The sequence below is a fragment of the Siphateles boraxobius genome, unplaced genomic scaffold (assembly GCF_051911475.1).
Source record: "Siphateles boraxobius isolate OS27281-9 unplaced genomic scaffold, OSU_SipBor_1 25, whole genome shotgun sequence".
Taxonomy (NCBI): domain Eukaryota; kingdom Metazoa; phylum Chordata; class Actinopteri; order Cypriniformes; family Leuciscidae; genus Siphateles; species Siphateles boraxobius.
The window spans coordinates 21,008,832-21,033,955 of record NW_027508866.1 but is presented as its reverse complement, the minus strand read 5'-3'; the positions used below and the strand labels follow the sequence as shown (position 1 = coordinate 21,033,955).

The 25,124-nt window shown below is 36.5% G+C and overlaps 2 protein-coding genes across 5 annotated transcripts in view; both read right to left on the bottom strand.

Moving 5' to 3' along the window:
• sardh (sarcosine dehydrogenase) overlaps positions 1–5,479 on the bottom strand; it is a 60,879-nt gene extending 55,400 nt beyond the window's left edge. The window contains exons 1-6 of one of the 4 annotated variants that reach the window (XM_077243120.1): positions 5,357–5,479; positions 3,447–3,776; positions 2,934–3,112; positions 2,434–2,613; positions 2,212–2,335; positions 1,853–1,953 (exon numbers count right to left, since the gene is read on the bottom strand). In XM_077243120.1, coding sequence (XP_077099235.1) covers positions 1,853–1,953; positions 2,212–2,335; positions 2,434–2,613; positions 2,934–3,112; positions 3,447–3,768 — 906 coding nt within the window. In that variant the 5' untranslated portion in view covers positions 3,769–3,776; positions 5,357–5,479. Of the gene's footprint in view, positions 1–1,852; positions 1,954–2,211; positions 2,336–2,433; positions 2,614–2,933; positions 3,113–3,446; positions 3,777–4,691; positions 5,091–5,356 lie in introns of those variants that run through there. The other 3 variants (XM_077243119.1, XM_077243118.1, XM_077243121.1) reach the window with 3 other exon arrangements.
• Positions 5,480–9,001: 3,522 nt separating this feature from the next.
• Positions 9,002–24,434, bottom strand: cercam (cerebral endothelial cell adhesion molecule). Its single transcript, XM_077243112.1, has 12 exons — positions 24,093–24,434; positions 22,814–22,924; positions 22,553–22,670; positions 21,544–21,678; positions 20,057–20,261; positions 19,715–19,834; positions 18,330–18,406; positions 18,101–18,207; positions 17,283–17,415; positions 15,564–15,691; positions 13,553–13,756; positions 9,002–10,411 (listed from the first exon to the last, which is right to left on the bottom strand). The coding sequence occupies exons 1-12, from the start codon at positions 24,293–24,295 to the stop codon at positions 10,177–10,179; spliced, it is 1,776 nt and encodes a 591-aa protein (XP_077099227.1). The 5' UTR covers positions 24,296–24,434; the 3' UTR covers positions 9,002–10,176.
• Between the last annotated feature and the right edge of the window lie 690 nt (positions 24,435–25,124).

The following is a 25,124-nucleotide window of genomic DNA, read 5'->3' as shown; positions in this document are numbered from 1 at the left end:
ACACACACACACACACAGTGTTGCATAATCCAGAGGAAGGCTCTGAGCTAAGTGCTTATGCCATGGCTGCTGTTGTGATTTGCCACAGAATAGAGCACAACGCCCCATGCACTGAGCTCCATGACGCACTTCCGGTTTGAAATAGTACAACTCATTTATTTCCAGTTAGGTATATTTTCAATGTGAGGTAGTCAACTAGTTGACTAAACACCACCTACAATGCGTGTCGAATTTTCTAATGTTCTGAACATAAATGTAATGTGGTGCTGCTGCTAGAGAGAGAGAGAGAGAGAGAGAGAGAGAGAGAGAGAGAGAGAGAGAGAGAGAGAGAGAGAGAAAGAGAGAGAGAGAGGGAGGGAGAGAGAGAGAGAGAGAGGAGAGAGAGAGAGAGAGAGAGAGAGAGAGAGAGAGAGAGAGAGAGAGAGAGAGAGAGAGAGAGAGAGAGACCATGTAGCAGATCGAGGCAGGTGGTGCTGGGGAGGTGGAGGGGTAGAATAAGAATCCAGACGGCGCGCAGAGTTAGTGTATTTGTTTGGATGCCATGGTTACAAAGGGTAATGGTAATGAATACATGAAATTGATTGCCTGAGAACATTATATTAAACGAACCAATCAGAACACGAATAGAGTTTCATGACTGAACCTTTCATTTAATTATTATGTAGTTATTTAATTATATTATTAATTTACATAATTATTTTTATTAAATGTAAATATTAAATACTATTAATAAATTGTTAATAATATTTGTTAATATTACATGGAAATGCATATAAATGTAACTATGACAGCTATAAACTGCTGAAAAACAGTAATCTAGTGTGAAGCATTACTGATCTGTTTATAATTTTCACACCATTCCAACTGATGCTGTCACATTATCCTTGGTTTCCTTGATAACACATTTCAATTAGTACAAATCATTGGTTTCCTTGGTAACATAATTAGCACAATTCAATAGACACCGCAGAAGCACGAAAACATATATACAGAAGATGTAAAATGTAGTATCAATGCAACACATGTGGCCTGAAGCTCTGTCAAACTGGTCATCAGTCCATCCTCTTTGTTGAGCCCTGACCTACTTTTCATGGGTGTAGAACATTAATTACTGCAGGCAAATAGCAGTTTTTGTAATAAGGCACAATAAACAATAATCTTAATTAATTTAATTAATTCGTTTGCTTTTTTAATTCCACACAAGCTTCTTTGGTTATTTTCATGGCCAAAAAAAAAAACAGTTATTAAAATTTTAAATAGAAACTTCCGTTTTACCCATTTTAATAGAAAGGCCCATTTTGTCTAAAAATTCTACCACTAAATTTGGATTAACTTGATTAAAAACCTTAAAACAAGATGTTTGCACTAAAATGAATGCTAATACCTTAATTTAAATATGTCTCAACGCAATTGCTGCACATTAACCGGCTGTTAAAATGTTGGACTCTGTTTCCCAGGATGCATCACTGTATGAAAAAAAAAAAGGCAAAATGCCTCACTGTTTTTGTATTATGTGCATCTCTCCCCTTAATGGTGTGATTTTGAGTTTTCCTGATGTTTTTTAGTGCATGGAATTTTAAGGACCATGTGCACATGGTTAAATGTGTTGATTCATCTGACATCATGGCGCCTTCTTCTGCAAAGATCCTAGTGTTTGCTGTTTACATAGCCTAGGACAAAGGTGTGATTACTCAAGACCCCAAAGAGGTAGTAGGGGCATTTTAAGCACGTTATGTCCACCACAGAGACTTTAGGCTACAACCAAGGGCAAAGACATGATTTATTATGATTGTTGGTTTGTGATGTGTAATACTATGCTGAAATGGACAGTGCGCGGGATTTAATAGATTACCTGAATTCCCTCGATTCTTTCTGTGACAACATAAGCATGATGCATGGCTACCAATGGAACATTGACGCCTGCCATTTTACCCAGCTTAGTGGCCCAGACACCTAAAAAAAATATAGAGAAGTATAAGTGACAGAATTATGCTGTATTGGCATGAAAACAGACAGCTGATGAAAATTGATTATGATATCCATTTAAAAAATATATATATGTGTGTGTATGTGTGTGTATTTAAATATTTAAAAGACTAAGAGGTGAGGTGACATTGGTCAAAAAGTTTGCTTTTACAGCAATACATGTGGTTAAATGCTATTTCACTATCACAGACTGCCCTCTGCTGGTGAAGTCTGCATCTTTCTGACCTGCACAATTCACCACACATGGAGTTTGGATGGTCCCATGAGCAGTTTCTACAGCTTTCACTCTCTTCACGCCAAAATCATCAACCTTAACCTGGACACCTGTCACTGGACAGTTCTCGATCACCTGAAATCAATAATAATCATGTTTCAATATGGGTCATGCATTCAATCGTAACTAAAGTCAATCATCAATTGAAGAGAGTATAGAGTATGGAGGCGTACAGTGGCACCCCGTGCAGTGGCTGCTCTGGAAAGGGTGGTGCAGGTGCCAGCTGGGTCCATGGTGCCGTCTTTAGGCACATAGAGTGTGCCATAAAGATCTTTCACATTCATCAGAGGATACAGGTCTTTAGTCTCAGCTGGCGACAGGACGTATGACTCAATGCCGTACACTTTACCCAACTGAAAAGCAAAAAGTGTGAGTATCCACTTATTAGATTAGATTTCAAATTTCATTCATTATTAACACATGCCTCTTTGAAATTTTTGATTCTGATTAGTCAAACACTGCATTCATTATAAAAAAAAATTGGCACATTGGATTCCAGTGGACAATATACATAAGAATGAATCTTTGAGCAATTTTTACAGAAATAAACTCTTTTTTTTGTTGCAAACACTGAATTTCTAGGTGAGGCAGAACCTTTTTTTGTCTTTGTTATTTGACTGTGCAGTTCCATTTCTATCTTGCCAAGATGTGTGGTTTAGCATTTGTGCCATACCGACATGAGGCGCTTGTACTCGTCCAGTCGCTGCTTGTTGGAAGCGATGAACAGGCCTCCATTTTGGATCCAGCCCGTCTCGAGTCCAGTCTCCTCCTCCAGCTCTGAGCTGATCACGTTGCGAGTGTGAGCCAAGAGTTCCACCTCAGTATCACTTGGTCTTAACTGCCACAAAAGACCTGTGAAAACATAAAAAGAGTTAGTATGTGATTTAAAAAAAAATATTCAAAAGACAAGCTGGAACTCATTTGTATTTGACAGACTGCTACACCCATGGAGTAGTCTTTAACTCTATTATGCAACCAGTTATGTAAGCCTATTCATGGACTAAACACTTAAACTAAACTGTTACAAGTGGGATGTTAAATCGGACTTGCTACCTAGATTCAGTTTTACCTTACACATTGTTCAATGAAAGTTAAAAACTGATGTGCATCTGCCTTTACTTTTTGCAGTTTTTGGTCGCAGGAAGAAACTGTAGTCTCTAATCACAAATTAAATACAGTGCAATACCCGCCGTGTGCCAGGTGGTGCCTGCAGTCAATCTGTCCCTCTCCAGCAAAACCACATTGGTCATGCCCATTTTACACAGGTGGTAGAGGGTCTGGCAACCCAGGCTTCCTCCTCCTATCACCACAACATCTGCAGACTTTGGCAGTGGTTTGGTGGGCCCACTGATGCCATCCTCCTGTTTGAGGGTCTTTTCATAGGGGACGCTCTTCTCTGTGGTTTGTGTAGACTGGGAGCTATAGCAGCGGTTGGTGAAACGGAAGAGGGTCGAGAGGTGCAGACGGGATGCCGTCACCCTCCACGCCACTGTCCCCAAGAAGGTCATGGCCCCTGCTACAACACAAGACCATAAACACGCACTCTTATTATATAATGTTGAAGTCCCTCAGGGCTCAGTACTGGGCCCACTTTTATTTGTTGCAATTACTTTGTGTTTTCTACATAAGATAAATTGTCTACCCATTAAAAAAGTATACTTTAAAATACAATACAGCTGCATTTATTAACTGAATAAGTTAATACAATGGAAAATCATTCTAAAACATTTATTCATCTTTATTTATTCAACATTATTTAATGGACCTGAGGTGACATGAACTAACAATGAACAGTTGTATTTTTATTAATTAACGTTAACAGATATTAATAAATACTGTAACAAATGGATTGCTCAGTTAGTTTTAGTTAATGGATTAACTAAAGTTAACAAATGGATTGGGACCTTATTGTGAAGTGTAACCAATTAAAATAAAAAAATAACAAGCCAAGCACAAAGTATTTTTAATCTTTATTATCCATCTATTTATGTCTCATTTGAATGCATAATTTCTACTGTATATTCTTAACATTCTTCACTTTGAGCACCATGCGAGTCAGCTTATCTACACTAATAAGCGTTTTAGTTAAGCTTTGTCATCTGAAATGTTTTACAGACAAAGAATTCAGTTTCTTATTTAAGCCTACTCACTGGTCAACAAACGTGTCGCCTGAAAATAATGCAATAATGACCAACTTGTCTTTGCAAAACGTGATGAAAAAGCTTGTTTTAGGTTGAAGCATTTGTGCAATGCAAGCACGATGAAATTTGTATTAAACTAAATAGTAAAAACGTGCAAATAAACAACAACATTGTAAAACAAATGGGCATGCATTAGATAACATGTCTAAAAAAACAAACAAGACAAATAAAAAAAACTATCAGCGTGTTAAGTGATAGTTCAGTGGTAACTTCACATCAGTGTCGCTCACCTAAAACTAAGTAAAAGAGCAGAAGTCCTCTGTTTGTTAACTGCTTCTTGAGACTGCTGTTGAGATATGCTCATAAACAGAGCAACCGGTGCTCAAATATGGCTGTTTGCTGATTGAGCATGTGGACGAACACAGCTGTGTGTGTGGCGGACTTCAGAACTGCAGACATGCGTGAATGAGCCAGAAAACAAACAGAGCTGCAACGTGCCTGACGAGGATTTCATACTTAACGGTGTGTCTTTCGAATAGAGTTCCCTCATGGCGACATCATTTGCAAACCCCAGGTGGTATACGTACATCTTTGCCTATTAATATCAATCGGACAGGTACAGCATGCCACGAGCACAGATTTAGTATAGGGCATGTTACACACACACACACACACACACACACACACACACACACAAAAGTAGCCTATTAAAAAATACAATCCGCCACTCTGCATAATTTTTTCTTCAGACGCTGAAACTACTAAAAACGCATTGATAACGTTATTTAATGCGGTACTGAGGGGGGTTATGGTCGGTTGTTTGTTGCTAAACAACTCGCAGCGGTCCAGCATTTAATTTTACACTGTACAATTCGGATTTCAGCAATTTGGATTCAAAATTACAAGTGTGAAACGTTCAAAGTGGGTTAACTTAAAAGTGCATTGCATTGCTTACCAGTCAGATGAATAAATCCACCTTGTAAAGAAAAAACACACACACACACACAAAAGATTTTTGTTGGTGCGGACGTTGTGTAGCCTACTGCTTAGTGCACACTGCAGCCCAGATCCATTGGTTGCATTGCAGGCTGCCAAATAGACATGTTAACCCTAGTGTAAACTCTCCACCCACCAACAGCAAGACGGTGGAACCAATGGTATGTTGGGTTGAGGAAAGAAACAAAATATAATTTAATGTTTATTATTATTTTATATATAATAAAATAGTAAATAATATATTTTTATTTTTATTATATATTGAAATAATAATAAAATAAAAAATATATATATATATATATACATATACACATATGTTATATGTGTATATATATATAGTATCATATATATATATTATAGTATTATATATACATATATATAATATATATAATACATATATACATATATATGTATTACATATATACATATATATAATACTATAATATTTTTTATAGGCTATATAATGGAAATATATATTTATATTTCATTTTATAATTATTTTCTTAATATGTAAGTGTATAAAATAATCATAATTACTTGATTTTAAGCATTTTGTAGATTGTAAAGATATAAACAAAGATGGGGAGATTTAAAAGTTTAAGCATTTAAATGCACAATGTTCAAACATTAATCTTAAAACTCATATATGTGGGTTTCAAACCTTACGGTTTTACATTGATGTATACATATGTACAGATTTATGTGCTTGGTGGATGTTGAGACTCAGCTGTCAGCTTATGCTCAGAGCAGATCACAATTAGAGCAGAAATCTTGATCTCAGACATCTGCTCTAGTATTACAGGAGGCTTCACTGCTACTGGAAAATATTGAGAACATGGATGAGGATTACAGGAGGAATATAATGGGACTCCTAACAGGATTTCTGAACATGCATTATACAACACAAATGTGAATATGCTGTATAAAATGGGTGTCAGTATGCATGCAAATAAGCACATACATATGGCATCTAATTATTCTCATTTCATGAAAAAATAGATTTTAGGAATGGTTTTGTCACAATTTTGACTTTTAATGTCATAATTATTACTTAAGTCAGAATTTCAACCTAGCGTCTCATAATGAGGACTTTTATGTGATAATTTATTCTTTTAATCTCATCATTTTGACTTTTTATGTAATAATGTGATTTACGAAATAAAATGTTTTTCTTGTGTGGCAGAATGGGCCTCCACACGTTTACTAAAATGGGATTTTGAAGGTTTTTATATGTAGCCTATAGTGTCTTACAAATCAGAGAGAATAACAAGTTTTCCAGATACCATGTACTTTGACCATTATTGGCTGACCTATTTCTACATGCACAAAACATCCTTGAGAGCGTGAAAACTCTCTGTTTCAGCCACACACATGGACAGGACACTGAGTCGCTGACCTCACAAAACCTTTCCTATCTGAAACAACCAATCAGTAGAGGTATAGAGAGCCCCACCCTCGGTCAGAGAAATATGACAACACACTGGATGAAGCAATGACAAACTGTCATGTGATGTGATGTGATGTGATGTCATCAGAGCTCTACAACATTGGGTAAAAAGCCAACAGTTTGACATATATCATATACTACGCAGACAGAGGACCAAAGCCATCTGATGAGACATTTCAAACTGCTGTTTCTGTGCAATAAGCTTAGCCATTGGTTGTGTCATTTGAAAATGAACGGCTTTGATGCAATGGCATTTTGCTGTTCTTATGAAAGAGGGTTCACTGGGGTCACGATGGGCAATGGATGGTGTTTTAGAAATGGCACAACCCTCCTCCTTACCCCTGAGCTGTGGTCACATGACCCCTGCTGGCTGATGGAGGAGTCATCTATATTAATCATGTTTACTTTCAACACCTAAATAATGTGAGAGAAACGGTTATATCATAAGAGGCATTCAGTAGCACTGTAATGTTTGACTCGGGTTTTATTTTTAACTAAACATTTATTTATTTTAATTTTGTATTGTTTCCTGTCTTGTACATAATGTTCAAGAATCTGGAACTGAAAAAACTCAAAACTGGTTTTAGCCTACTCATTAATGTTAATCAAATGGGAATTCTCTCTCTTGTGAATAATGAATAATCTCTCTTGTCAGAAAGCTTCAAACTTTTGTATACTTTGCATATAAGCCATGTAGGCTACTGTAAATTGATCCTCATCATTGTTTTTACTGTTTTTGTCAATGTTTTACTTGTAATTATTTGTTTTGTACGGAGCCCCTAAAATGATATGGTGATGAAAAAAAAACATGAGATGGGAGAAAATATATATTTTGCGTTCTCTCGCAAGAGAGAACGTTCTTTCCCCGAGTAACTGCGTTCGCAACGCAAAATCATTGATATAATAGGCCTTTCACAGTGCATTCTGGGACTTTTTACGGAGCAAGTGTTTCAGTGCATTGGATTTTTCGATTCAGACAGCCCTTAAAATGGCGGAATCCCTGATCAGTGCCCTGACTCTTGAACTAGAGAGCTGATTCAAGACAAACCCTTGAAGTCATTATGCACACTTGAACACTTTGGCCACATCCCTGAAATAAGTCATTTGAAGGAAAAGTTCACCCCTAAATGAAAATTCTGTCATCATTTACTCACCCTCAAGTTCCAGACCTGCATGTTTCTTTCTTCTGTTAAACAAACATGGTATGTTGAAAAATGTTGGTAACCAAACAGTTGACTGTAGCCATTGACTTCCATAGTTTTTTTTTTTTTTTCCTACTATGGAATTAATTGCTGTTTGGTTAAAATGTTGAACTGACAACTGACAATACGTTTTAAGTTTACTTCTTTTATTCTATTTCAGTTAGTGTTTATTTGATTTCAATTAGGCTAATGAATGTTTTTTTTATGTTTCAGTTTAAGTCAACGATAGTAATCCTGCCTCACCATCTAGCTGCATCTGTTTATTATTTTTTTAAATTATTATATACTTATAAAAAATATTTTTGTGAATAATACATTTAAATTTAAAAAAGAAAACAACAATTGAATCTTTCAAAACTACCATTCAGAACTAAATTGTGGTTGTTGTACTTCTGTGCTCTAACCAAAAGATGGCAATAGAGATGCAGAAGTCGCCCTGCTTTAAAAGGATAGTTCACCCAAAAATTCAAAATTCTGTCATCATTTACTCACCCTCAAGTTGTTACAAACCTGTATGAGTTTCTTCTGCTGAACACAAAAGATGATATTTTGAAGAATGTACAGTTGACTGTAACCATTGACTTCCATAGTAGGAAAAAAATACTATGCAAGTCACCTCCCAGAATGTGTAAGGGTAAGTTAGTCTTATTAAATAACTCCTTCATATTTTATTCTAGGTTTATGGATTTACTGCCTCTGCATATATATATATATATATATATATATATATATATATATATATATATATATATCCTTTTTTCACTTTTATAAAAGAACAGCCATATTTTTTCACATAATTTATTTCTATTGATCAATTTAATGAATCTATGTGAAGTAGACTGAAAAAAAAAGTTTTCTCTTTTATGGCTAAAAAAAACTTACCATCATATAAAGGGCTGTTAAGATCAAATACTGTTCTTAAAAAAAAGGTATGTGACTGGTATCCAATTTGGTCATTTTTCAAAAACATTTTTATTTCAAAAACAACAAATTGAACAGAACTGCCAGGCACACTAATGTAATGTAATTTCATTTGGTCCCACTGTTCACTTTGGGGAGTTAGAGATGGGAATAAGACAGGGAAGAGAAATAAATAAGGATATTTGATTATGATGGGATCAGTGCAAAAGTGCACCAAAATAAAAAGTTCACCACCACACAGATCATTTCAAATATACAAGCTCTGTTTGTTTGATTGTCTGAGCATGATAGTCCCACAACAGCTGTTTAAACTTTAAATAAAATCCAGTAATACAATTCTAATACACCACTTCAAAAAATGACCTTTTTTATAGTTAAGAAAAAAACAAAACAAGGAAATCTCTCACTATCAATACTTGCAAACGACTATCAAAATTTTATTAGCAACGTTTCAGTCTCATGACCTTGGTCAGGCATCTACAATGAAGGTCATGTGACCGAAGCGTTGCTAATATCATTTTGATTCCTCGTTTGCAAGTATTGATAGTGTGCGGGATTTCCTTGTTTCTGTTTTTGTTTTTTTACCTGACTCATTTGGTCTTTTCTCCCACACACCAATCACCTACAGGTGTTCGATGGTGATTGCTAATATATAGTTATGAAAATAACCAAAAAAATGGTCCTAAAATACAACTTTTTCCCTCTTGAACTGAGGTCAAATATAACAGTCCTTGTATTGCCTTTACAGGATCTTGTTTTCCATTAATACTATTTTTTTCTATTTCAAAATTGTATCTTTCTCATTGGAAAATTGTGTTTTGCTTGTTTGTGTGTTACTTTTGTTTTTTGCCATAAACCTCACTGCTTTTGGTTGAAAAATGCCAATAAATTTCATTCAAGATATATCATCTGAAAACATGTCTTAACATCTTGCAATTAAATATCTTTTTTTCTTTTACTTAACAAGAAATTGTATCTTGTTGGAGATATTTAGTCATCTATACTGGAAAACAAGAAAAATACTGATTTAAAAATAGATTTTTGTTGTTGTGGAGTAAAAGTGTCCTCCTAATGGTTGGTCACAGGTCTCGCTCGTCTCATCCACAGTTTTGAGGTCTCCGTGATGAGTGGCATTTGTCCTCATAAAGAGCTGCGCACTCATTCTAACCCCTCCACTCATTTCTGATGCTTTGGGACTGTACAGGTACTTCACAATTCGTCCTTGTAGGTGGCGCTCTGCAGACCGGCCGGTGGCTGGGAACCCTTCAGAGTTTTATGGGACCCCCTCCAGTCCGTGCGCACGTTGTCATCGTCCCACAGCGTAGAGGTCTCGGTGTCGCTCACCCACTCCGGGTCCCCGGCGTAATGGCAGGGCTGCACCAGAAGAGGGTGTGTGGAGTACGCCATCAGATTCCGATTGGGAAAATGGGATTTGTAGTCCTCACTGTTGATGGGTGAAAAACAGCTAAATAAAATGGTTTTCAGTAGCGGGACTCATCTTTATGATTACAGGCTAGAGCAGGGATATCCAAACTCAGTCCTGGAGGGCCACTGTCCTGCAGAGTTAAGCTCCAACCCCAATTAAACACACCTGGACCACCAGCTAATCAAGGTCTTATAGTCTAGAAACTTCCAGGCAGGTGTGTGTAGTCTGGCTAGAGCTAAACTCTGCAGGACAGTGGCCCTCCAGGACTGAGTTTGGACACCCCTGGGCTAGAGGAATTAGGTCAATGTGATGTTATAATAGAATAGAAATATAACATAAATGGGAATATTTATATATCTATATGAGTGTGTGTGTGTGTGTGTGTGTGTGTGTGTGTGTGTGTGTGTGTGTGTGTGTGTGTGTGTGTGTGTGTGTGTGTGTGTGTGTGTGTGTGTGTGTGTGTGTGTGTGTGTGTGTGTGTGTGCACCTAACAAGGTGCTGAAAGCATTCTTTAGAAATGTTGGCCCATATTGATAGGATAGCATCTTGCAGTTGATGGAGATTTGTGGGATGCACATCCAGGGCACGAAGCTCCCGTTCCACCACATCCCAAAGATGCTCTATTGGGTTGAGATCTGGTGACTGTGGGGGCCATTTTAGTACAGTGAACTCATTGTCATGTTCAAGAAACCAATTTGAAATGACTCGAGCTTTGTGACATGGTGCATTATCCTGCTGGAAGTAGCCATCAGAGGATGGGTACATGGTGGCCATAAAGGGATGAACATGATCAGAAACAATGCTCAGGTAGGCCGTGGCACTTAAACGATGCCCAATTGGCACTAAGGGGCCTAAAGTGTGCCAATAAAACATCCCCCACACCATTACACCACCACCACCAGCCTGCACAGTGGTAACAAGGCATGATGGATCCATGTACTCATTCTGTTTACGCCAAATTCTGACTCTACCATCTGAATGTCTCAACAGAAATCGAGACTCATCAGACCAGGCAACATTTTTCCAGTCTTCAATTGTCCAATTTTTGGGGAGCTCTTGCAAATTGTAGCCCCTTTATCCTATTTGTAGTGGAGATGAGCGGTACCCGGTGGGGTCTTCTGCTGTTGTAGCCCATCCGCCTCAAGGTTGTGCGTGTTGTGGCTTCACAAATGCTTTGCTGCATACCTCGGTTGTAACGAGTGGTTACTTCAGTCAAAGTTGCTCTTCTATCAGCTTGAATCAGTAGGCCCATTCTCCTCCGACCTCAAGCATCAACAAGGCATTTTCGCCCACAGGACTGCCGCATACTGGATGTTTTTCCCTTTTCACACCATTCTTCGTGAACCCTAGAAATGGTTGTGCGTGAAAATCCCAGTAACTGAGCAGATTGTGAAATACTCAGACCGGCCCGTCTGGCACCAACAACCATGCCACGCTCAAAATTGCTTAAATCACCTTTCTTTCCGATTCTGACATTCAGTTTGGAGTTCAGGAGATTGTCTTGACCAGGACCACACCCCTAAATGCATTGAAGCAACTGCCATGTGATTGGTTGATTACATAATTGCATTAATGAGAAATTGAACAGGTGTTCCTAATAATCCTTTAGGTGAGTGTATACTGTATGTATAATTGATTATATAGTATAAATATTATATTAAATATTCATGCTATTATTACTACCCTTTTTGCCTTGTGAATATTAGATTATACTTCAAGTTAGGGATATATATATATAACTTTATAACTTAAATAATATATAACTTTATAACTTAAATATCCCTAACTTGAAGTATAATATAATATTCAAAAGGCAAAAAAGGTAGTAGTAATAATAACATTAATATTTAATAATATTATATTTATACTATATAATAAATTATACATACAGTGTATATATATATATATATATATATACATATATATACATACATACCATACATACATTAAAATATACATTAATTGTATATGTATATATAGTTATTTAATAATATAATATTTATACTATATAAAACATATGTATAAATCTAAATATAAGTTCATATTTTAATCCTAAACCAAGGTATGAGCAACTGAAATATAATATAATATATAACATAATATAAGGGAAATCGACTGGACTGAGTATATTTATAAATTCCTAAAAATAAAATTTAAAATACATATTAGTGATGCTTACATTACAACCTTTCTAAAGCAAGAGGTCACCGCTTATCTATTTAATGTCTCTTTTGGATCCAGAAGAGCAAATAACTTTAGGGCTTGTGCAGCTTGACTTTACCTCAATAAATGAATCAAGTATCAATTATTTTCAACAAAAGCCTGTAGAGGTACTGAGGGTATGCATGTCCTGGGCCAGCTGGCAGACGGCCCGTAGCTTTGTCAGATCTGGAAGGAGAGCGAAGCAAATGCCGGCTAAAGTAGCTGCTAATTTGGCTGGAATGCGGAGCGGGGAAGCTGGGGCAGGGCAGGGTGTTTCACGGGTTAGCCGTCAGCGGGGCAGTAGCAGCACGCCGGTCTCTACCGGGAGAGCCGTGAATCGATGGAAAGATTGAAAAATGAGAGGAGAATACTGCTCTGATCTGTCTCTGTGGGGATGAGGAGCTTCAGGCGGGACGTGTCGAGCAGAATGAATAAGAGCCAGAGATGGAGAGGAAACGGACAGAGGAAAAGGGATGGCATCATGCCAACCCACAGCACAAACAACCAGTCACGCTGAGGAATCAAAGCTATTGCCAGCTCAAGATCAGAGTTTCTTTCTTGGCTTAAGTCTAAAACGCTCTAGCCATAAAACTCAAATGACCTGTACAATTACATAGTGAAGAAACTATGTAGAGTTTTTAGAATAAAATTCTCCAAATCAAAGCACACATTTGTGGTGAGCAATTTCAGTCAGTCCTGCTTTGCAAAAATATGTTCTCTTATATTTCTGGACTGTAACTTAACTAAACTACTAACATTTTTAAAATAGACTTGTTTAACATATAATCAAGGAGAAAATCCAAGTATGCATATGCCTTTATGGTGAGAGGGCAAACTTTTGTCAACTAAAATTAGAAACATCACTTCTATAAGGGGTTTGCAACAAACCCCACAAATCATTTTAACATTTAAGGTATGTTTAGTCCCAGTCTCTGGAGACTTGAGTGTCATACTCACTTTGGGTGCTTGTCATACATGATGGGTAGGAACTCATCCACAGGAAGCATCTTGGATATGGGTTCGGCGTTGAGGAGCTTCTGAGCTCCCTGGAGAGAGATGGCATAAGACAACGTCCAGTAGGAGTAATCGGCGTACACCAGATTCCTCACGTTCTCCACTGCAACCTCCTCTCCAGGGTGCACCTTCTTCCTGCCCAGGTATCTGCAACAGATCCCACAGCAGTAAAGCCACCTGATGGGGCGCTATATCATCTGTCAGGAGTTGGACAGCTGGATTACCCAAGCATATTTTAAAGTGCCCCTATTTTGCTATTTTAAAGGTTCCCAATTTTGTTTTGGAGGTCTCCTACAACAGGTGTACATGCATCCAATGAAAATACCATTTCTCATAATATACATTGCAACATCTCCTCTTTTTTACACAGTGTCTAACGGTTTGATCAAGGATTTTATCTCTCTAAACTCGAGAACTTTTCGAGAGCCTACTCTGCTCTGATTGGTCACATGACCCAGTCTTTTGTGATTGGTCTACTCTGCTCTGATTGGTCACATGACCCAGTCTGTTGTGATTGGTCTACTCTGCTCTGATTGGTCACATGACCCAGTCTTTTGTGATTGGTCTACTCTGCTCTGATTGGTTAGATGACCCAGTCTGTTGTGATTGGTTTACTCTGCTCTGATTGGACAGATGACCCAGTCTGTTGTGATTGGTCTATTCTGCTCTGATTGGTCAGATGACCCAGTCTGTTGTGATTGGTCTACTCTGCTCTGATTGGTCAGATGACCCAGTCTTTTGTGATTGGTCTACTCTGCTCTGATTGGTTAGATGACCCAGTCTGTTGTGATTGGTTTACTCTGCTCTGATTGGTCAGATGTCTGTTGTGATTGGTTTACACTGCTCTGATTGGTCAGATGACCCAGTCTGTTGTGATTGGTCTACTTTGCTCTGATTGGTCAGTTGACCCAGTATTTTGTGATTGGTCTACTCTGCTCTGATTGGTCAGTTGACCCAGTCTGTTGTGATTGGTTTACTCTGCTCTGATTGGTCAGATGACCCAGTTTATTGTGATTTGTTTACTCTTCTCTGATTGGTCAGATGACCCAGTCTGTTGTGAATGGTTTACACTGCTCTGATTGATCAGATGACCCAGTCTGTTGTGATTGGTTTACTCTGCTCTGATTGGTCAGATGACCCAGTCTGTTGTGATTGGTTTACTCTGCTCTGATTGGTCAGATGACCCAGTCTGTTGTGATTGGTTTACTCTGCTCTGATTGGTCAGATGACCCAGTTTATTGTGATTTGTTTACTCTTCTCTGATTGGTCAGATGACCCAGTCTGTTGTGATTGGTTTACTCTGCTCTGATTGGTCAGATGACCCATCTGTTGTGATTGGTTTACTCTGCTCTGATTGGTCAGATGACCCATCTGTTGTGATTGGTCTGCTGTTTAGTGCGTGTTGGAAACTAAATTAATAAATTTCAGCTTCCAGGCCTCATCTACAACTACAGCGATTGAGGGTCAAAGTAGATGTTGTTTACAGACAGACAATAAATATGTCTGGCATTATATATGGCTGGCATATGCAAATATGTTACAAACCTTTGTAGGTTCATGCAGGAAGTGAGACTGGAATTACTGACGACTCATTTCAGGTTGTTCAGAATTGCTTCTTTCTTTTGGTAGAAAATAACTCCATTTATAGTCCACTTTTGATCTTTGATTTTCAGACCTTTTACAGTCACAAACTGCTATATTACAAACTACATGAAAGCTAATATCTGAAAAAGCATAACAGGGGCACTTTAAATAAGATTTTTAAAATGTTTACATAGATATGACAAGTTTATCCTATACAATTATAAAAACAGAAGTGTGTAAAAAGTCTATAAAACGTAAAAAAGTGACAAAGCCGAATTTAAGTTTTCCTTAAACTGCACCAAAAGCAATATTCTGATTCTGGTTCCCTCAAGTCTCCACGCCAACCGCGTGACAGACAGGTGTCACTCACATGATGTCCCAGTCCAGCTCCACCTGCTCCACCTCCTCCATCAGTCGCATCAGACGGCGTTTAAAGTTGACTTGGAAACGCATGTCATCCTCAAAGATCAGCGCCTTTTCTAGCTGCATGTCTACCATCTATGAGCAAGAGATGACAAATAATTGACATACTAAAAACTTATTTTATTTTAATGTTTGGGGTCCGTAAGATTTAATTAATAATTTTATTCACCAAAGATGCATTAAATTGTTCAAAAGTAACAGTAAAGACACTACTATCTCAAATAAATTCTGTTCTTTGAAACTTTCTATTTATCAAAAAATCCTGAAAATTTGTATCTTGGTTACAAAAACTGTTTCCAACACTGATAAATAATAAATGTTTCTTGATAATCAAATCATCATATCAGAATGATTTCTGAAGGATCATGTGACACTGAAAACTGGAGTAATGATGCTGAAAATTCAGCTTTACATCACTGGAATAATAATGTAATTTAAAATACATTTGCATTGTAATAACATTTCAAAATATTACTGTTTTTTCTGTGTCTTGTGATCAAATAATAAATTCATCCTTGATGAGCATAAACCTTTAAATGGCAATCTACAGTAAAATATGCTGAAAAATGCATGAATGCAGTGGTGTAAAGTATTTGAGTAAATGTAATCAATTAGATAGGTAGGATTTATTGTCTCCCTTAGGAGAAATTTGTTTTAGATTAAGAGAACTGCTGCCGTATCAACACATAACACATGTAACAAACAACAATAACAAACATTTCAAATCATAAAAAAAAACAGTACATCTCATAACACCACACTCAGTTATGACTTGTAATTACTGTGCTTAATTATATTTTTGGCTACTTTGTAGTTTTACAGAGTATCAAATATATTAGCAACTTTTACTCTCTACTTGACTAAATTTTTTAATAAGTACATGTACTCTTTACTCCAACACATTTGTGGTAAATAATGCAATTACTCGTTACATTTTGCATGCCACCTATCTTTTTCTCCAGTAGTTTATTTCTGCTACAAAAGTGCATACAGGGCACTAAAGGTACTGTATCTTGTGGGTTTTGCCCGTGTTCACCCAAAGCTCGTCAACAGGGCTACTCTACACTAATGCGAGTGCATTATTAGCAGGTAGTTGCTGAATCGCAGGTGTTTCTTATATAAGGCGAGGACATGCCGAAACCAGCACGTCCAGTGCAAGTAGACTTTGACTATTTAATTTGACTAAACATTATTTTATTTATCCGTTATATAGAAGAGACCTTTTTGAAGGATGTTGGTTTACTTATGCCCTTTTTGAGCAGTTGAGCTTAACTGAGAATTGTGTCTTTGTAGACATTTAAGAGTGACCTTGATTTATTGCATTTTCGAGGTGTTCAGATTTATTTTGATTTAAAAAAAAAAAAACCATCTGATTGCTCTCCTCACAAATCAACTGTATCTTGTTTTTCACTGGCATTGAGGACTGGTACATCTTTGAGCCTACATTCAGTCTGAGTAAAATACTTCAGTACTGTTAAAATCAGATACAGGCGTATTGGAATTGGTGACTTGTAAATTGTAATGGAGTAATTTTCGCTGTACGGTATCTGTACTTTAACACAAGTATGTTTTTCAGGTACTCTTTACACCTCGGTCTGAATGACACTGCTTTACATAAAATACCAAACCAAAAGGCATTTGTTTAAATAGTTTTGGGGCCACTGACCTCTTTCCAGATGTAGTAGTGGCTCAGGAAGCAGCCCACCTCTCCCTTAGTCAGCGTTCGCCCAGAGAAAGGGTCATAGTAACCAGGTAAGAGATCGACACCTAGAATCTTAATGTCGCTGCTGTTCAAAGCGCTGCATCCACACACACAATTGAAAACACAATTATTGCATTATCAGTAGATATAAACTAGAATGCATGAAGATTCTTATAGCAGTAAATGTCTATTAGAGCTACATGATTAATTGTTAATAGATCGCAAACTTGATTCGGACGCCCTCACAATCTCATTTCTAAATGACAACGATTAGCCTTTTCAACCACACAGCATCATTATTTCTGTGTTATAATAATTCAGATTATCACAGAAGTACTAGGATATAAGTTCATAGTTCAGATAAACACTGATGTCTGCGGTAGTGATTGGTAGAGGAGTTAATCACCTTTTGAAAGAAACTTCATTCTTCAAATTGATTGGGCAGATTATCTGAACGTGCTCCAACCAAACTTTGTTTATAAAACATCATGAAAAAATTTACTCTAAAACACTGATTCATCCAGTAATGAAACAAGTGAAGTGTCTATGAGTGAGTCAATGAATCATTCATTTGAACATTCAAATTCATTAAATATTTTTAAATAGATTGCAGAAATTATCATTTTGTCAGAACCTCTGGAAAATTGCATGTTACTTTTAGTTGTCTATCTCTATTTTATCGCGATCTCTATTAAAAAAAAAAAAAAAAACCCTGATTGTCAATTTATTCAGAATCGTGCAAGTGCAGCTCTGATGTCTATTGTGTTTTTATCTATACTTACGCTCCATCTATGGCATCCACAACTTTAGCATCAATCTCAAGCTCATACAACGACCATAACATCCTGTCCCTGCGATCTGGACGTCTGCGCAGGTTTACCAAGTAGATCTGAGGAGAACAGACACACACACACACACACACACACACACACACACGCAAAATATTCTATCAAATGTAGTGATTGCTGTAGCTCACAACAATGGTAAAAAAAGACAGAGTATGCACTTTACCTCATCAAAACCCATGAGATCTGACTGTTTGGGAGGAACGTGGACATAGCGAGAGACGTACATGGGCGGCCCATGGACTGCGGGAGAAATGACCTCAATTAGGACTCAAATCCTTGACAATGATTCTGTTCGATTAAGGAGCTAATCGCTAACTAGCACAACCTTAATACAATCTTCATATACAGTGGGGTCCAAAGAGTCTGAGACAACATTGAAAATCACACAAGAACATTCCTGATTTATTATGATCATTTAAGTTTTGTAGAAGTCATTGCTATGAAAGCCTGTTTCCACCTCGGAGTAAAAAATTAAAGCGGTTCTTGTGACTTTATTTCTTATAATTTACTTTAACCCTAAAAAGGGCAATAAAGAGAAATCAGAAAATGTATTTATTGCTATTTTCCATCTTATTAGGACACAAATAAAACAAATAAGTTATAGTTAATAGCAAGTAAATAGTGAAAATTGGACCCTAATCTAAAGTGTGCTAATTACTTCTATTGTCTTTGACATATGGGATAACTAAAATATACTTTAGTGAGATTTCTATTCAAACTTGTATGTTATTCAATTCAATTCATATTTATTTGTATAACGCTTTTCTCAATACACATCGTTTTAAAGCAGCTTTACAGAAAATGCGAGTCCACATTACAAATTAGAGTAATCTGTCATCAGAGGTAACTGTCTAAGTTATGTATTTCAGAAATGTACATATACAAAATCATAGTTAGCGAAAAATGTATTAATTTAAACAATGTAATAATTTAAGGCAGAAACAATGAGCTCCTTGAAGTAATGAATACTTGTTTGTTAACAATTGATTATGACATTTAGAAGTTTATGAATTTAAATACATTTCTAATTACACATTTGTTATGAAGTTGCAATTTAAAATACATTAACTTAGTAATATTGTAATATCGAATAACATGCTACAGTTAAAATGATAATCAAGTACTTTACATGTGCTTTAGTATGTTAGCCAACACATCAAAATAAGTGTACTTTAAATCAAGACTTTCAATATGACATTATTACAAAGTGCACTTGAGTGTCCAGAAACATATTCATGAAAGTGTACTATCTTTAAGTACACTTAAGCAGCCTTATATATATTTCATATTTTATTATCTGCAAGAACAGTTTACAAGTACAAAATATTTGTAAAGTTTGAAGTATACTACAAGTGCACATTCAATACACATGCACTTCTTTTTCACAAGGGAAAATACATGCTAGCTTAAGTGCTGTTATCATTAAAACAAAAAAGGGGACATGCCGAATACTACAACATTCTGAAACTAATGTACATTTTCAAGTTATTGCAAAACTGTTATGCTGATATCATTCAATAAAAAAATGTAAATGTCATTGTCACTCACTCAAAGATTCCAGGTAAAGGTGGACAAAATTGATTCGATCATCCTCGACCGTCTGATGAGGCTTCGCGGGTACATTCACATACCCATAACGCTCCTTGTTGCACAGATACATCTGAACCTCTGGTTTAAAAAGCGAATTATATAAGATAAATAAATATTGTCAGAAATTGTATTCACTTTGTCAGCTGTTTCCAATGCTATTTGACTGTAAATCCAACAAAATGTTGGACACAGATAAGAATTTTCCCCTCATTCCCTCCAAACTAAATCCAAATGTTAAACTCATCATATTGCATAAGGGAAGTGAGATACGTTGGAGTCATCCAGAAGGGGGCACTGTACCCGATATCCTGCAGGAGAAGGCAAAAACGATGATGTCGTCGAAGGGCCAGGAGTAGTCCTTGTGAGGTGGGTGAAAGGACACTTCCCTGGTGCCCTGTTTGCGCAGGTCCAGCAGGATAGTGGAGTGGACCATCGGGACAGGATAGCAGCCCAGCCTTTGACGTTGCTTTGTGGGAAAGTACTCAGCGGTACGACGATAATAGCCCTGAAACAGAGAGAAAACTGAACAACATAGTCAAAAAACAAAGTATCTGAGCAAACAGCATCCAAACAGATCCATAATGAACAATTACCCTCAAAAGTTATGTTGTTGTTTTTTTGGAGATATTCACTTTAACTGAATAGAGGACTTGTTTTGTCACATTGTTTGCGCACACAGCTTGACTGTCAATACTTGCTCTCATAAATGTAGCATTGAGAAATCTGATTCCATTTGAATGTGTTTGTATGGACAATTCATGTAAATGAACCCATTTTTTAAAAGAATTATAATTTCTAAGTTCCAATGCAACATTTTATGTCCATTAGTAGCAAAAAAATATGTGATGGCAAAAGGAATATATATATATATATATATATATATATATATATATATATATATATATATATATATATATATATATATACACACACACACATTACTGTTGAAAAGTTTGGGGTCGGTAAGATTTTTAAAAGAAAAGGTTTTTAAAAGTCTCTTCTGCTCACCAAGGCTGCATTTATTTGACACAAAAATACAGTAAAACAGTAATATTGTGAAATATATTATTACAACATAAAAAAGTGTGTTCTATTTTAATATATGTTAATATGTAATTTATTCCTGTGATCAAAGCTGAATTTTCAGCATAATTTCTCCAGTCCAGTGTCACATGATCTTCCAGAAATCATTCTAATATCCTGATTTAATACTCAAAAAAACATAACTGATTGTTATCAATGTTGTAAACAGTTGTGCTGCTTAATATTTTTTGTGGAAACCATGTTACTGTTTTTATTCGATGAATAGAAAGTTCATAAGAACAGCATTTAATTGAAATAGAAATATTTTAAAACACTATAAATGTCTTTACTGCCACTTGTGATAAATTCATGCATATTTACAGAATAAAATTATACATTTCTTGAAAAAACTTGTAGTGACCCCACTCCTTTGTATGGTACACACACACACACACACACACACACACACACACACACACACACACACACACACACACACACACAATGAAGTTAGCTACTTTGTTTAAGCTTGCCTGTAGACTAAACTAATTTAAATCACCAGTAGTCTATAAATGTAGAAAATACCATTTCAAAGTAGCTTCTCCAATGCTCTTAATATTATACAGCAATAGTGGAAGCTGATATGGCCACTTTATTGATGTGGCGTATAGCAAGATGAAATGTTAGCTATCCCTCATTGCGTTTCAATAACAACATACACACACTAATACACACTTCCAAGCTGGAAACTCATGGTTCTGTACCTGTGGAGTGATGCCACACCAGAAGTTGGAGTATGCTGACTGTGAATCCAGCATAGGTGCAATAACAGACTTATTCTCCGCCATCAGGAGGTGCAGGGTGTCCGGGTTGGTCAGGATGTTGTCTGTGTCTGAATACTGCAGATGAGGAAATAAACACAAAAAATGTCATTAATAGTTTTGATATCATAAAATTATATATTTGAAACATTTCAATTGGGGTTTAAAGCAAATCACAGTAGTAGTTCTGTGAATTTAGTGTTTAGACCTCAGCACAGCGTTTGACACCATTGATTCCGATATCCTTGTCTCTTGCCTAAAAGAGATGGTGGAAGTTTGGGACATGGCATTTGAATGGATTAAAATCTTCCTCTCTAACGGGTCTTTTTCTGACAATTTTGGTCAACATCTTTTCCATTGTATAGTGGGGTTCCCCAAGGATCTATTCTTGGCCCATTCCTGTTTTCATTATATATGCTACCTCCTTAACTATTGAATTTGTTTACATCAAATTAAATCATGGATGGTTTGGAACTCCGTACATAAACTTTTTCCAATCTGGGCATTTTGGCCCAGTTCTGTAAATTGGTGATAAAGAATTTTGGTGTACAGTTTGATACTTCTCTGAAATTTGATAAACATTAATTCTGTGGTTAAATCCTGTTTTTATTTTTCTATCTGAGATCAATAGCAAATGTTAAACCATTCCAGTTTTCAGTAAACGTTCATTTCCAGTGAACGTTCGTTTGTAAAGCACAACGGTCAACATCCTGTTGTTTTAATAGTTCTTTATAAATAAAACAAACATACAAGATATTCGCTAAAATTATTCTAGTATATTCCAACCCCTTTTTCAATTGTGACCCCAATAAGAACTGAACCTCCATGAACCTTTGAGAATTTGGACCTGGTTTTAATTTATTTTTTTATATTTTTTATATATATATTCTTATTATAGATATTTGGGTTTGCATGACCCAAAATCAGGGTGTATACTTTAACTGGGTCATACCAGAATGTAGTCAGCCCAGCGTTTCTTGGCGAAGTTCAGCGCTGCCTGTTTGAGCTTCATAACATACTCATAGCGGCCGTTAGTCCAGTGCTTGGGCCCCAGCTCACCAGCATAGGACCTGTGCAGATAAAACAAGCAGTCGAATCAAACTTGACTGGTGGTAGTACCTAAACTTACAAACACCCAAAAGCATTTAAGAATTGTGCTTTAATCAGGACAGCATATCTTCCAATCGTGCATGTTGTGTGATGATCGTCTCACGTGGGTTTATCTGAAGGTCTCCACTCCACATAGTGATATTGTGTTTGCATGACAGTGAGCCATTCTCGCAGGATTGCTGTTGTGTTGTCAGTGTTGTGGTCTGTTGCTGCCCTACAGGAAACAATAAACAGAGAGACAGCAATTGATTAGAGACATTGGTGTCATTCAATTGTGGTGTATCCGACATGCAGAAACATAAACAACATAAGACAGGAAGTGATATCATAGTGAGGACCCCTGATCACCTTCATGACTGCATGCTAAGGTCAACAAGTCTCTTAATATGGATAATTTGCCCTTTTTATGACAAGGAAAAGTTACTTCAGGTTGTAGAATGTCATGTGGTGCAACTCCCTCCAAAAATGCAATGATAGTTATGAATTAATATATACTTTTTGATTTTATCTTTAAAAAATATAACTAACTTATATTTAACTTAAAAAAATAACAATGAAAGGGTTAGTTTACCCAAAAATAATAATAATCCAATAATTTACTCACCCTCAGGCCATCCTAGGTGTATATGACTTGATTATAGTTTGTAAAGTAATAAATATGAATATTTTTCTAACAAAAACGCATCGCTTTGCTTCTTGGAGCCGTATGGATTACTTTTATGATGGATGATGCGCTTTTGGGACTTCAAAATCTCAGGTACCATTCACTCCCATTATAAAGCTTGGAAGAGCCAGGATAACTCTGATTGTGTTTGGCTGAAAGAAGATTGGCTTGAGGTCGAGTAAATTATGGGATCATTTTCATTTTTGGGTGAACTTAACCTTTAAGACGTGTACATTTATGTATTCGAGGTTAAAGGAAATTAAGGTATTACTTTTTACTTGGTAGTTACACCACATGACATTTTTAGAGTACTTAAAATGTAAACTTTAGTTGGAAATGGTATAAACGTTTTTCAAATAACAGATTATCATATTTGTGATGTAGCATCTGACTTCTCTTGTTTAAGTCACAAAATAAACGACTTGCAGCTATTTTGAACGTTAAATCGAACTATATGGCATACTTTTTGACTAGTATATATTTTCTAAAAAAAAAAAATAATAAAAAAGTATGTGCTAGAAATATAATAAATGTATTTAAGTAAATAAACGAACACATCCTGAACGTAGTTAGGGGGAAGAAGGTCTGCTTTTGGGGGAAAGTCTGCAAAAATCAAGGGAAGGAGGTGATGAAATGCAAATAAGATTGACCTTTTGACATCTACAAATAGTAAAATGATAATCGGCCATGTTAAACTGCAGGGAAGTAAGTCACCTACCAGATAGAGATGCGCTCTTTGGGATAGTTTAATCTCTCGAGAGCTCCGAGGTAATATGGTAAAGAATGAGCGGCGTTCCGTGCGATTACAACTATAACGACAGTGGGCGGCTGCATCTTTGACTCATCGGTATAATTTTCCTCGGAAAAGTAACATTGTGCTACCGCAAGAATGGTCCAAACAGTTATAATCCCAGATAACATTGTTGGATTTTCGATGGCCCGCTGCGTCGTTGCACAAACAGTCCCATCCGCGTCAGCAGCTGAAGGAAAGAGGGTTCTTCCCTAAACTTCTCACTCCCCCTCAGTTCTCCGTTCCCCCCCTCAAGGAGCCAACGTGTTCTGTTGGCGGTGTTTGAGTTACAACTTCCGTGTTAGGATTTTTTTTTTCTCTCTAAACTGTTCCATTATATGTTCTGTGTAACATTTAGAATGTTCGACGTTTTTTGTAAACCTCAACCGTTACATTTTAGAATGTTAAATGAGTTGACGTTTCGCTACATTGTTTCGCTAGCTTAACGGTTTTAGGGCGGAATGTCGACGTTTGAGGATTTTGTTTGAGGATTTTGTCGGAGCGTATAGTGATTTTCGCCACCAAAGAGTCTTAGCCACTGCAAATTTAGCGATTATACAAAATTTACTATCGAACTAAACCAGACATTAAATAGAGATAGAAGACTGTGATATTTTAATATGTTTAGTCCAAATTCCAAGAGCACAACAGAACTAAATTCTTTAAACTTTTTTCCTTTGTCACTCACTGACTGAAAGAAACGACGAAATTGATTTTAAAAACTGTATTTAAAAAGTGTCAGAAACTAAAACCACGGTATCATCAGAAAGCAACGAAGGTCTGATTACCTAAATCGAATCTCGTACACTAACAAGCAAATTTCAAACAAAAATATATATTATGTAAGTGCTTAGATGTAAAAGGTTTTATTTTACAAAACAGCCACAAATTTCTAGCTGCGTCTTTCATCAAACGTTTTCCTACAGTGAACAACCACAAGAGGGATGTGTTGAGCTTGTT